The 15,676-nt window shown below is 31.8% G+C and overlaps 1 protein-coding gene across 1 annotated transcript; it reads right to left on the bottom strand.

Annotated features, from left to right (window-relative positions):
• Window positions 1-101: 101 nt before the first annotated feature.
• On the bottom strand, window positions 102-8,758 carry LOC105184621 (mitochondrial amidoxime reducing component 2). Its single transcript, XM_011143513.2, has 7 exons — window positions 8,585-8,758; window positions 3,658-3,967; window positions 3,035-3,306; window positions 1,309-1,572; window positions 1,074-1,212; window positions 598-803; window positions 102-412 (listed from the first exon to the last, which is right to left on the bottom strand). Exons 2-7 carry the CDS (start codon window positions 3,667-3,669, stop codon window positions 280-282), a joined length of 1,026 nt encoding a protein of 341 aa, XP_011141815.1. The 5' UTR covers window positions 3,670-3,967; window positions 8,585-8,758; the 3' UTR covers window positions 102-279.
• Between the last annotated feature and the right edge of the window lie 6,918 nt (window positions 8,759-15,676).

The following is a 15,676-nucleotide window of genomic DNA, read 5'->3' on the forward strand; positions in this document are numbered from 1 at the left end:
AATAAATGTATATATAATATACCTGTACATATAACCTAAGTTGTATATATGTACGTTGGTATGCAAGTTCATCGTTTCCAACACAATCAATCGCACACGAAACATGTCTAATAGTTTATCGTCCGGTAAATCTAGTATCATTAGGTACCTAATACTCCACTCAAACATAAAATTATGAAACCTTAGAGGAAATTCGATTTCACTCGATCGTTTCCTTTAGCCGATAATCAATTCCATCAAACAACATATAAATAAAATATAAAATATTCTCTTCGTTTTTCACTCGTCTAAAGAAGCACGTATATACACGTCATCATTAACCTTCACTTTTCCTGGGTTGATCACTTTGCAATGAACTGACAGCAACTTAATTTTCAAGTCGTTCGGGATCATCATCGGATTAATCCGAGGCCTGTATGCAAAAAAAGATATACAAATATATTAAAAGAAAAGATACATGTGAATATTATAATGTAATATTATGATTTCATTTAAGAAATTTGATTGTAAGCGACAGCCGAAAAAGCTCGAGATATCAAAATATTAAAGATATTCTGTACTGACGGATTTCAATAAATTGATTTTTTGTGTAATTACCTTTTCCATGGTTTTATATTAGCCACCATTACATTTTCGCCGATTTTTAAATAATCATATTGGCACTCTGAGAAAGGTTTCTGAGTCAAGATGACAAAATTAGCGCCGAGTTCGGGAGACGTCCTTTGGTTTAACAATGATTTATTTACTTCTTCTAATGATTGTTGCGCTACCATCGTGTAAACCGGTAATTGTTTATTTTCCTCCTAAAAAAAGAGATGTGTTAAGTTGTTTTATTAAAATATTCGTTTCAATGTCAATGTGGTGTTTTGAAAGATATTAAATTCGATCCACATTTGCTATATAATAATTTCTATTTAAGCCTTTTAAAATTTCTCGCACTCATACATCATACTGATTCCATAGGCTTAGAAACTTAAGACTGAGGAAACATAAGTAGTCGATTGACACTCTTAATTAATGATACTTAATTAATTAATATATAATTATTTGTATAATTAAAAACATTTTATTACCAATTCACTTTCAATAGGCCTCTTTAGACTATCTTTTATTTCGCGTAATCCACCGAAGCTATCCCAAAGAGTCAATATTTTCAACGTTTTATTCTTGTAATATCCCAAACGTAGACCAGTACTCTTACCCGTTAAAGCACTGTAAATTATTTTATTATCTAATATGATTCACAAACAAAGTTATCATGAACAAAATGCATACACGTATATGCATAAAATTATTAAATATATATACCCGGATATCCATGAAGCGGCTTCGGAACCGCAATCAATGCACTCTAGATAGTATAATGTTTCGCTCGGATTGTTCCACACTTTACACTCTACAACATTGTGGCTTTTCAGATTACTAGACCGCAAGTCCACAGTAAAATAATCATTATCTTCTTTAAAGCGTATTAAGTATTTATCGATGGCTGTCACTCGCAATCTAAGCATTGCCGTGAAATTTCTGCAAGTTTGAACACAGTGGGTTTCCTCATCGTATATTACGAACATTCTGAAAAACAATATAAAAATTTAACATTTTTATTAAATTATATAGCAGAATTTTTAGTAAATTATACAGCAACAGTAGTTAGTAAATTATAGCAGCAGCAATAGCAGCTTTGTTTATAAGAATTTATCTAATTACACAGTCCCCCCCACACACACAAAGAAAGTGATCGTTGCTTAAAACCGGACAAGTATATTCTTATATATTTTGATCCGCTGAATCCGAATCTGAGGTCAGAATTGGACAATTGCTAGCTTTATCGTCCCTAACCTCAAAAAACTGATCATAACTTCACTTAACAAAATTAAGTTGTATCAATATATAGTTGAATTCAGCTTAAAAAATGCTACAATTCTTGTTATTACAAAAATTTTCAATTTGCAAAAATAAAGCTGGTGGGAAGGGAATATAAAAACATATAATATTTTTAAGAAATCTAACTACATAGTTGTAAGGAGTGTCAAAAACCATATAACCTTTATCAGAAACATTTTTCTGTATCTTCTTTTTGTATCTAATATATATTATATGTTGTGGAGTAGCTAAAAATAAGAAATACATATTTTTTTATACGTGCCCAATTTCATATTTAGGGGTTAAAATCACCCTTACAAGGTATATCGGTATACCTGGTTTTCAGAAAGTATATTTCGAAAACTATAAAAGATACAAAAAAATATTTTAGATAAAAGTTGTATGGCACTGTCTACCTTTTTTTGTGGAGCTATGTTATCGTTTAGTTTCCTATCAGTGCTATATCAATATATCAATAAAATCAATATAACGATACGTAACATATTGTGTACATACATATACATACGTACGCATATGTGCATGTACACTGAAAAGCAAAACGGTTTCAACAGTTCCTTTTCTTTTACAAACGTTAGTAACAAGTTTAGTTGTGAAATTTGCGAATCACTGCTCAGGAACTTGCACAAGAGAAAGAGAGAGCGATCTTTTGGTTTGCGCAGTTTGATTGGACAGTGATTCTCAAATTCACAACTACACAAATTACCAATGTCGGAACCATTTTGTTTTCCAGTATATACGCATATGTATACACATATACAGATTGTTCTATATATATATATATATATATATCTTGCAATTTTCGTTTTATCTATAGGTTCTCGAAACAATCTAGGGGCGCTTTTTCTTCGGAATTGTTGAGATTAGAAAAAGATCATTGTTTATGATCACTTTCTAATCTTCAACCTAACATATCCTTATAACAAAGTAAGTCGTTTGAAAGTTCATATGAATTTAATCGAAGAAGATACTTTTATTGTTCATTTAGTCCTGAAAGTCTAATTTACGAAAATCCTCGCTTTCTCAATAACTTGTATATCGGAAATTATTAATGCTCATTGTTTTCGCCGAGGAAAAATAAACAATTGTTCAAATTCTTCTCAACACAATTAAAGTTTAGAGGTTTGAGACACTCTATATATTGAAGACTTACTTGTCACGAAGTGAACCTTCATTCATATCTATTATTGTTTTAAGTCCATTTTCTTGAAATTCGCACTCTCTAATTTCAATTTCCTTGCCACACATAATCGGATATACGAATAATTCCTTAACAGTACCAATTTTAACCCATTCTTCTTTTGCCAGTTCAATCATTTTTAATGATGGTGATTGAAATTTCTTTAGTCGTTTAAATATTTTTGGCAACGTTATTAAAGTTACCACTCCCGCGGCCACGCAACCCGCTGCCATAACCGTTATAGCCTGAAACAACGAAACATATCGATCGCAAAATCGACTCTTCGTAATATTGTCGTAAAATATCGTTTATCTTTCATTAATTTTTACAATATGATTATTGTCTAATATTAATTAGAACACAATTCGTTGACTTGTGAAGCTTTAAATCACGAAACGAGTCTGAACTCGAAATTGGAGTTAAGCTTCACCAAAATGTAAATTTACTCTTTGAATTTACTTCAACTCTTAAGTTTTGGATTTAATTAATTTATCGATTGGTAATAAGTAAATTTACATAAAGTTATTTGAACGAGTATTTCTTCGCTTTCGGATGTATATAAATAACCTGAAAAGATAATAAAAGGCATGACTTACCGTGTAAGGCATGATGTTGTCTATGGTAACACCGCTGACTCTATTCTAATATTATTTCTATTCTGAGACCGTTGATTGTTCCAATATTATTTCTTTCGCGTTCAGAGCTGCCAATGATGTGCTGCAACGTGATATTTGGAAAGTGATGGTTCTTTTCTCTTAGGTGTAATTTACTAGACACAAAGCTCCCTCTGATCTTGACTTCTGCTTAAGACGTTCGAATGTTCTTATTATACTAAAAGTGAAGGCATGTCTTAGACGGTCGCTTATGTCCCGCTTCTTCTTATTGTTGATATTGCGTCCACAGATCCTGTGGGGATATATTTACAATTTAATTCTCAAGCTCCGTTAGAATCCGTTAGAGTCATGTATAATCTCTTCGTGAAACATAAATAATATATATCAGAAAAACTCATAACAACGCAGGAAAATAAATAATCATGCCGTTCACTAACGATCGTTCGTGTTTGCTTCATGATATTCACAGCATACGTACATACATACACAAATATTTTATTACGGCGATTATTACAATATTTCTTTTACTTAAAAGTTTTGCGTAAATGTATATATGCTGCGAATATCGTAAAGTAAACGCAAACATTAATGAGCAATGTGATTATTTCTTCCTGTAATATATATATGTTATATATATATATATATATATATACATATATGTATATATATATTTTTTTAATGCTGTACGCAAGTAATTCCTGATTACAATATATATATATATATATATATATATTAAGCATTAAGATAACAAGAAAATTAACTTTTATAAAATATATATAAGAGAGGTGGTAATGCACAAAAATAAACAAAAAAATAAACTTTTTATACATTTTGCACATTCCAAATTTTTCAAATATGTAACAATGTGTATGTGTATTTTTTCTTCTTTTTTTGGAATAATGCACGGTTTTCTATTCTGTTAAGAATTCTTCTATATTTCTCTTATCAATTTTTATTCAAAGAAACAAAACTAATTGTTATACGTTAATAAGCAGCATTCACTGCTATTTAAAAAAAGAATCGTAGAAATATTCAAATAAAACATTCAGATTAAATAATTTCTATATTTTATCTACACTAGCATACAGCGCACGCTTTTATGCCTTTTATTTATTTCGTAAACTAAATTGTATATACATATATACAGATATATATAGAGTGGATTAGATAAAATGGATGAGATTAATGTCTTAGAAAAAATGTATATTTTAGAAAATAGCCCCAGATAAAAATTATAGAGTTTCAAGGAGAACATTTAATGATATTACTTGCTTGTCCTTTTCCTAATGTCAAAATGTTTATAATGTTTTATAATATTTAATTTTATAAATGGAATCATATTACTTTTTTTAACTGAAATCAATTCCTCTCTGATTATTCTATGCATAAAGAATTGGAGTAAAAAGAAATAAAAAAGTGAATACTTAAGTGAATATGAGATATTTCATATTATGTTCTAATATTTTTGTATAAGATATGAAATATTTTGCAAATTACTTATTTTATTGTAACGTTATTTTAATACTTCTATACATGGAATGATGGAATGACAGATAAAATCGATTTTTGCAAAAAAGAGACAAGAAAACTGCAAACAAAATTCTATTATGTTCCGTAGATTCATTAACGCATCAGTATATAAAAATTAATATTTGAATTAAAAATTCTTTTCTTTGTTCTGATCCAAGGATATCGCTTTAGTCAACAATTAAGTATGATGTTTAAATTAAACCATGAAATAAAAATGCCCTTAAAAAATAGAATCCGCGTAAAATCATCCTGCTTCACGGTAACACCAAACCGCATGTTGCTATCACAACTAAAGAGACGTTGTTCGAATTAGATTGGCAACTCCTGCACCCAACATATTCTCCAGACATATCGCCCTATGTATCACTCCATATATCCTATCCTATGTATCTTAATACCTTCAACTATTCAGATCAATGCAACGCGATCTATTTGATATATAGTTCCGATATGCTGAGAAAGTGTGAGAATGAGTCGAATGGATTGCCTTAAAATATGAATCATTTGATCGACGCGGAATCAAACTGTTGTGCGAAAAATGGCGAAAGATTATTAATAACAATAGCCAATATTTTTATTAAAATATTATATCTCATCTGATTATTATTAATAAATAAAATGACTTTAATATCAAGCGAATTTTTGTAAACACCTAATATCAATTATTAATTGTCCTTATACCAACTATTAATTATTACTTATTACTTTTCAATCATCGGTTATTAATTATAGAATCACAGATAATTATTAACTATTAATTATGAATTGTGTTATTTGTTCTTGTCTATTTCTCTTCTCTCTTTCATTGTTCCGTTATTCATTATTCCGCATTTCCTATTTCTCGCTTACCCTTTTTCTATTTAAGTATTATTTTTACTTTTATTTCATTCTAATTATTTTCTAGTCCTTTTTTTCTCCTCCTTTTTTCGACGCTATACTTTTATTAGATTATAAAAGATTCTATTATAAAAGATTAATAGAGAATATAAGAAAAAGTAATGTGGAATGCAAAAGCATAAGTGAAAGTACAAGAGAGTGGAGGAAGTATAAAAAGAATGGTATGATAAAAAGGAATATAAAAATGAAAAGAAGAGATCTGAACAGAACGAAAAATATAAGAATTTGAGGAATTGAAAAAATATAGGAGAAAACTTATAACAGTAAAGAATGGAAGAGAATAGAAAAACTTATTTCACATTCTTAATTTTCTTATTTCCTTAAATTCTCTCGCATTTTATTTTATTTTTCCTCTTTTTATTTAATCTACTTATATCTACTTTTGTTCTTTTCTGTGCCATTCTTTATTATTTCCTTTCATTCATTCATGTTCCTTACAGAATCCTTACAGAAAGAGTGATGTAACAAATAGGCCAAAAATCGCTTATTTCGCTTTCGCCACTCTTGAAATCCAATTCGAATTTAGTGCTAAACGATAGTTCTATACAAGACATTAATCCTTGTAAAGTTTCAAAGTGACTCACTCTTTATCTTCAAGATATGATGAGTCAAAGTCTGCATTGTGCATCAAGTGCCTTATCTACTGCTTCAATAAGATTTATATGCAGAAAATAAGATCATGATATATGTCATGAAGAATAAGATCTTACATATATACGTACATACGTGTGTATGTATGTATGTGTGTGTGTCGAGTGCGTGTGCGTGTGCGTGTGTGTATGTGCGCGCGCGCGCGCGTGTATGGGTCATACTCTCTTAATTCATTAATTCCCATAGGTAGCCCAGAGTGGTTTGCATAAAAATGACTACGGGATATACGATGTAACCGAAAATGATAATTATTGCCGAAAAAATATTGTCAAAATAATTTGTCCATAACTGAATTGTTCAAACAATTTATTGCAAAAATCCTCATTCAACAGAGGAAATCACATGTTAATAATGTTCCATACAGGCCGAAGATTGCAAGTGTTATAAAAAAGCAACAAAAAAATAATCAATGAACAGTCCAAAGTTTTATCCCGCCTATGTCCATGCCTAAACATACTATGGCTCAAGACCGTTGATGCACAATGCAAACTTTGATCCCTCATATCTTGAAGATAAAGAGTGGGCTTAATCTGAAACTTTCAGAAGAGGATCAATGTTTTATATATAACTATCGTTTAACACCAAATTCAAGTCGGATTTCAAAGGTGGCGAAACAGGCGATTTTTGGCCTCACTCTTTATTACTGGCGGTAATAAATTGGCTAATGATAATAAGTAATTTTATTACTTGTATAAGTAATAAAATCAGGGCTTATTCTTCCACTTTCTATCAACCTATCATTCTCTATTATATTCTCTCATATTTCCGTTTTTCACAACTTATTCTCTCTCTTTCTCTTTCTCTCTCTCTCTCTCTCTCTCTCTCTCTCTCTCTCTCTCTCTCTCTCTCTCTCTCTTTCTCATTCTTTACTACTATCTAATAATAAATATATAATAATAAACACATTAGAAATAGGTAATAAATAAAAAAGGTAAAAAAGAATAATAAAAAGATAAATAATAAGAAATATAATATACACTCACCCGCAAAAATCTTGTCTACGGTAATTCTGAACCGTAGACTTTACAAGAAAAGATTGTCCATTTTGTAATATTTTCTTCAAAACGGCATAACTTTCAAACAAGTCGTAGAAAAATGACTAAAATATGGATTTGTTAGGAAATAAATAAGCTTAAAATCTCATGCATTTTTGTACCAGAGAACCGATTCCTCTGAGCAATGCAACAATTAAAAACAAATATTTTTCCTATTAATCGAGGTCTATCTTCAACATCCGCCATTTTGTAAAACATTTTTTATAATTTACTTTTAGATTCTTGATTGTCGACAAGAAATCTCCAAGCATTAATTTGAGCTTTGTTTCATCTCATTACGATGATTTTTGGCTGTTATTGTTAATGAAAGATGTTACAAAACGGTGCTAAAATTTAATGGCACATTTTTTTGCGAATGAGTAGAATATTAGAAAGAATGATTTAGAATGAAAAAAGACAAAAGTAAATAATAAAGATTCAAATAAAAAGAACAAATATGAGAAAACTAAGACAGGACTTAAGGAATTAAGAAAATATAGAAAAAAATTTACAATGAGGTAAATATTATATATAATATATAATATAATATAATATAATATAAGAGCGAATTAAAAAAAAATATTTAAATTTTCTTCTCCACTTTACATACCATTCTATTTTCATTTCATATACTATTCTCTACTATTCTTTCCCATGTTATATCATTTTATTATAAGAAATTGGTAGAAAATAAGAGACACGTGGAATATGAAAAAATAAATAAAAATATAGAAAGAATTGGATTAGAGAATTAAATAAAAAAGAATGAAAATATATGTAAGTACACATATACTAACCTTCATTTAATCTTTCAAATATAAAAGCACATTGATGTGTCTCACGTGAAAATGCACGAACTAGTGACGCTAAGTAACTGACTTCGCTAGCAGGACTGCAGGGATGGCTTCCTTTGTGCCGCACACAAATGCGTACCGTGTACGTGTGAGCTCGGAATTTCGGAATATCTGTAAACGGGAATAGCATCTGCTGTCTTTCTTTTATCCTCACTCGAACGAATCGACGTCGTTAACAATAGAATATTCAATTGTAATAATAAATGGACTAAGGCATATAATATTGTGAGTGAAAATTAATGTAAAAATATTAAGAACGCATAAATTACACCACATGAACATTCTATAAAAAGAATAATTTATTTTAAAAAACATTTCATATTATAAATATTTAAAGGAAAACATAACTGATTGACATCGTAAAAGATTTCATGTTTACATATCAACTTTGATGAGTATGAATTTGTAATATATAAATTGTATTATATTCTTAAATAACAGAAAACGTAATAAATACTGTGTCAATAATTGAATTTGTATGGCGAATACAATTCTGTCCTTTCCGTAATATTAAATGTTTTTATAAAACAAATTATTCCTTTGTAAAATGTTTATAATATGCGATCTATTTGTTTTTAATGTTTTACATGAATCCACAACATTATACAACAATGTTCAAATTTTATAATAAATAATTAAAAACATCAAGTCGATTTCTGGTTATTTCATATTGTACGTGTAACAAATATTGCATGATTGTTAATATTTTTGTTAAAAAAATTAATTTGTTAAAGGCAATTAATTAAATTGTAAAATATAGTGATTTTTAAGAAAGAAAGTTGATATATGTATATATATATATACATTGCGGGATTTCAATCTTTATCGGCTGTAAATGGAAAAATATAACGCACACGCCTTATCTATTTATTGTCAGAGTTAAATATTATATTGCCATGATATTATAATCTACTCAAACGAGAATAAGAGACGGAAAGTAATACGTCTGTTTTTTTTCTACTGACATTCTACTGACTTGCCTGAAATTCCAATAGCGCACATGTATATGGCTGCGTTCGGAAACGTTACCCTAGAGGGTACTCCTCCTCTTTCTTTACCTCATTTTTATGTCTTTGTCGCAGTGGGTGCATCCAAGTAACGTTTCCGAACGCAGCTTATATGTGTGTGGCACGGAAATCATCCGCTCTACCGCATTCTATTGTATTTTATCGCACAAAGCGGCTTAGAGTAGTAATTAGGTATACGCCACTGCTCATGACGCAGTAGATGCGTGCGCACTAAAGCTATGCGCGCGCATCTACTGCGACTGCGTTTCAGCACTGAAAATCTATAGTATACGTTACATAAACTATATATTTTCAGTACTGACAGTGAATATCGGAACGCAGCCTTTATCGTGCAAATACACGAAACAGCTTCTTTACTTAGAAAAAGCGACACCAATAGTTACACCAATAGCTACACCAATAGCTAATGGTAGAAATCTTTATTGAAAGTTTTAGATTTTCTTCGGGTTTCTTTTCTTTTGGTAATTGTAAAAGAGAAGAAAAAGAAGTAGTATGATACTTGTTCCATAGTTCCATAGTTCAATTTCTAATTGTGTGAGATAATCGTTATCGCTTTGAATTATTCTGTTGATAAAAGTTCATATCATCATATCAGAATATCATAATGATTGTTCAACCATTGTTTGATTATGGCATTGTTCTTATTACCATTTGTTTAGTATTATATATCTTGGAACATACACCGAAAATTTTTTGATATTGTTAAGAGGATTTCCTAACAAGAATTTAAAAGCCTTTTTTATCTAGAGTGCAATAAAAAAAGGTTTTTAAATAATTTTTTGCTCAATGAAGAATAAGATAAAAGTGTTTGAGAGTTTCTTTATTTATTAAACATAGTTTAAATATAAAATTAATACATATAGCATTTAAATATAATACGTATCGACAATGATATGCTCAAGCTAACAGAAGCTGATGATATCCGCATGGCTCTACGGTAATAGTGTAGAAATCTTCTCGTCAAATTGAGCTGCAACATAATACCGATGTTCGTTTAATCCGTAAGGTATCTTTTATTGCATGAAGTACAGAAATTTAAAAAAATCATTATTAACAAAATGACGTTATATAAAAGAAATAAAATCATTTCTTCACAAAATTTTCGGTTTTTCATAAAAAAAATGAAAATATTAAAAATACATGCACCATGATAGTTCATGCAGTAGGGACAATAAATTGAAAAGTGTGTAACAAATTTCAAGTCATTCGGATAAATAATTCCAGAGTTATCCATATCATAGTGTTGAAAAACAGCATTTCGAGAAAAACGCGTTTAAATTTTGATGAAAAATTTTTCATTATTAATTCAATATTTACCTTCAGCGATTCCTGGGCCATATAAACATTCTTCCTCATCTTTTGGATATTGCATTAATTCATTTTTTTCTATTCTTCGAATAGTTCTCGCTTCTTTAGAAGCAGAAGTCATTTGCGCCGTCTTCAAATGCGTATTGTCCTTCTTTTTAACATAGTTTTTGTCTATGTGTCTTATTTTTATTCTCATTAAGTGGAGCATATGTAAAATTGTTGTATTACCATGATTGAAAAAATAAGCTGCCAAATACGCTGTAATTTTATAATTTCCGCTCCAGTGTTTATGGGTTTTGGAGATATTTATCATATAACGGCATTATAACTTTCATTATTGTTCTGAGTATGACCCCCAACACATCTTTTTAATAAGTCTGGATTGCTTAAGGGATTATATACACTTAGCAGGGTTAAAAAATCGATTCTTTTTTACATTATCTTAAAGCTTCAATTTCGAAAATATATCCTGAATATTTCATGTCGATATCTGCAAAAATAGCGAAGTTGTGTAAAACGGGATCGAACGTTCGAGCGCTCGAATTCTGCTACCTGACGCGGACAGTAGAGCATTCACGAGCATTCTTCTGTGCTTCTGAAAGCACTGGTTTCGGGTCTTTATTGTTCGATGTTCCTTTTTGCTAACGTAAAAAAAGGAAAAACCGTTAAAATTCAGTTCGAAAGTTGTTGAGCTAGCGAAAAAATAGACTGTAATTGTTTGTAATCAATATTGCTGCATGCACTTTTAATAAAGGTGTTGTCGCATACACAGTCTGTCCCAGATCCAATGAGACTGGTCTGAAAAAAATACAAAGCGCTTATTATTTTGATTTTTTATTCTTGTTTATTCTTTTGGTTATACTAAAATAGTCTCCTTCTGAGTCAATACAGCGCTGGAAACGTTCAACAAATTTTTCGAAACATTTTTTATACTCATCGGCTGGAATGGCCTTTAGTATGGCGGTCGAAGTCTTTTGCATGACCGGGATAGTATCGAAACGATTTCCTTTCATCGCCAATTTCAGTTTGGGAAATAGCCAGAAGTCGCACGGAGCCAAATCAGGTAAATACGGTGGATGATCGATAATAATGATGCCTTTTTTGGTCAAGAATTCACGTACCATGATGGCTTTGTGCGATGGTGCATTATCATGCAACAAAAACCAACTGCCTGACTGTCGATATTCCGGTCGAACTCGTCGAATTCTGGCCCACAATCGTTGTAGAACTCCCAGATAATATTCTGCGTTCACCGTCTGACCTTCTGGGACGAATTCACTGTGAACAATTCCCTTTGAATCGAACAAAACGGTCAGCATTGTTTTGATTTTGCTCTTCTGAAAGCGTAATTTTTTCTCTTTTGGCTCTTCTGGTGACTTCCATGCCGCACTCTAACGTTTTGTTTTTGGCTCGTATTGAAAATACCACGTTTCATCACCAGTTACAATGGCTGACATGCTTGCCGCATTCCTTCGGGACATTTTTAACATGTCTTTGCAATGCTGAACTCTCCAATCTTTTTGGTCGTCTGTCAGAGTGTGTGGCACGAAGCGCGCAGACAGACCTTCCGTCTGCCCAAATCTTCGATCAAAATTCGATAGACTGTGCTTTTCGATATCCCAGTTTCCTCTTCAATGAGTCTCGCAGACACACAGCGGTCGCTTCAAAGAATTTCTTTGACTTCCTCGATGTTTTCTTCATTACTGAGTGGTTTTTGGCGGCGGTGCTCGGTCATCGTCTGCAAGGTCCTCACGACCGTCACGGAATCGGCGAAACCAACGGAAAACCTGTGCACGGGACATGCATTCATCCCCGTACACATTTTTTAGCGTTTCGTACGTTTCTGCACCACTTTTACTCAATTTAAAACAGAATTTAATATTCGCTCTTTGTTCCATGTTGGTTTTTCGACCAACGTATACAAAGTGACTTTAAATAAAATGTCAAACCACAGTGAAATATCAATCGATTTCGCTCAAATTTTGAGGTTAAGTAGATGAAGGGTAGAACATTCACCTACCATCATTCACTCATAGATGTCGCTGCGCTAAGAACTTTGATGGAACCAGTCTCATCGTATCTGAGACAGACTGTGTATTTAAAGGGTAAAGCCAGCTCTTCAAAATAAACGCTAATTTTGAGAATTTTTTTAAGGAATATAATAAGAGCAGTAGAAAATCTAGTTAGAAAACCTTATCATGTATAGTTTAAAGAATACAAAAAAATTTTTTTTTATTTTTTTAATTCAAAATGGCGGCGTCAGAGCCCAGGACCGCAAAACAGCTTTCGCACAAAGCGTTCCGCGACTGGAAAGGTTTTTTCCACAGTTTTCAACCTAGGACAAAAATCCAAAGGTTTTTAAAAAATATGTATAAGGAGCTATAGAACCTCATGCGGGAATTTAAAAATACCGTTTTTTTAAAAAATGATACACATTTGAACAAAAAGTTTCAATTTTAAACAAAAAATCACATAAAAATTGTTTGTAACTAAAAAAATGTATAACTAATCGCAAAATCCGTACGAGGTTCTATGGAGAATGCACTTAAGAAGCTAACGTTAAAATTTTAAGTGAATCGGTGCAGATTTACTAGTGTTATGTTTCCGGCCGATTGAAAAAACGTGGTTTCGAGAAAAACGCATTTAACGTTTTAATTAACATTTAACAATCGAAATTTTCAATTTACTTTTAATCTCCAATGCCAGCACCATATATTTGACTTTCCAAATTAATATTCTCCTCTTTCTCTTTCTTCCTGTCTGATTTTAAAGAGAGCCGAGCCTTTTTTGCCGCATCAGTCAGCGATCGCTCTGAAAACTTAATGCGGCGTTCGTCGGTCTCCACGCAGAAGTTAAAGCAATTAGGCCCGATGATTATGCCTAATATCTGCATAACATGCATAATACTCGATAAACTATCGTTGCACACGGAAAGATTTGTTGCAATATCAAGCACAGTTTTCCCACTTGAGAGTGTTTTTGGAGCCATTGACCAAATAGTGGCATTAAAATTCTCATTACTATTTTTAATATAGCCGCCTATGCATCGGTTAAGGAGATCATCACTGCTCAGTTCTTCATAAATCAGCTTGATGGCATTAAAAACTTCAATTGGAAGAGCTGGCTTGTATTTAAAATCAGCCAAGGTATTGGTCACTTTTGCCTTCTGCCATGAACACCACGGATTCTCGGGCAGGCATTTATCGTGCTGCAGCTTTTCGTCTGTCAACAACTTATGATAAAGCATCGTACATATATCATTCCTCATTTTTTCGACAGAATCATGATTTCTTCAAATGGCTAAACCATAGTAATGGACAGCTCATCAATGAATTTACCTGTCAACTTCCCTTTTCCGCTGAGACTTTTTACTTTTTTTTTCAGGTTTCGAAACCGAGTTTCCATTCTCTTCTGCACGTGATCGACGCATTCTTTTTTTCTGTACAGTTAAATTCTCATAGGACTCAACATCTAGGATTCCTTTGAAAGTTTTTGAGTCGCCGTCTCCTATGTAACTGCCATACTGCACTTGATGTAAACTTTCAGAGCGCTTAAATATTTCAATAACCGCATCGACTTCTATCTTTCCTGCTGACCCCTCGTGATTTGCTTGGAATTAGTTTTTATATATTTCAGACCACTCAGCATACTCTTCAGTGGCAGCTTCTTTCTCTGAATGCTCGCAAGCCTTGCAGTACTTGGATTTTACCAGGATATCTATTTTCCAGTAAACCATCCAATAAGCGTCACCAATCCAAACAAAGATGAAAATCCGCGTTTTCTCCAAGTACCATCGCCTGATACTATTAATCCATTTATCTGTCCATTTTCAGTACATTTCACTTTCTCTTCTTGTGCTGCTTTTTGCATGGTAACTTTACAAACAATCTCCATTGCACTAAAAATAGTGCGAATAAATTTATCATAAAATGAGTGAAAAATCGACCGCGGAAGATCCATAAATGCGCAAAACTTTTGTATTCCATTTAAACCAATGCCCAATAATCGCATGGCAAGAATAATTTTTCGATTAATTTCATATGCATGATCAACAAATGGACTATTGGAAATTTCAATTTTATCACAATTTGCACAAGAAATAACGATTTTGAATCCTAGTCCGCGTTTGTCACTTTCGGTAAATGTCACGTTTGACTTGAATTTTTTGCACACAACTTCTGAAATTGTAGAAAACATGGCCACAAAATTTATTAAACGATAGCTAAACATTTCATTTACTTCAACGTTACGAGCATCTTCAGACAGCTTCAGCTTTTTAGTAGACGCTAGTATTGACGCTCTCGGGCTGCGGCGACTCCATTTCAAATATGTTCAACGGACGCCTATATTTCGGTCTCTTTGAAAATCCTACTCTTCTTTGATCCCTTGCGATCACGACAATGCGATTTGTCACTCATTTTTATTAATTATTACTAATGTGTAATAACTAATAATAAAGTAAAAGCCAATATTTTTAACAGAAAAAGTACATAAAGCAAAGCGGCATGCGAACGGCGTCCTGTCAATGGCTGTACTATTTGTACAATAAACTTTACTGTATTTATACTACTTGTGCCATCTATAAGCTACTCTATGAATCTTAGACTATCCTGGAATTTGTAGGTAACTAATCCTTATCAGATAAAGTGATTATAAAAAGTTCTGATTCGAACGAACCGAGTCAAAAGTGCTTAAAGCG

This window comes from Harpegnathos saltator, unplaced genomic scaffold, assembly GCF_003227715.2.
Source record: "Harpegnathos saltator strain DR-91 unplaced genomic scaffold, Hsal_v8.6 scaffold67, whole genome shotgun sequence".
Lineage (NCBI taxonomy): Eukaryota > Metazoa > Arthropoda > Insecta > Hymenoptera > Formicidae > Harpegnathos > Harpegnathos saltator.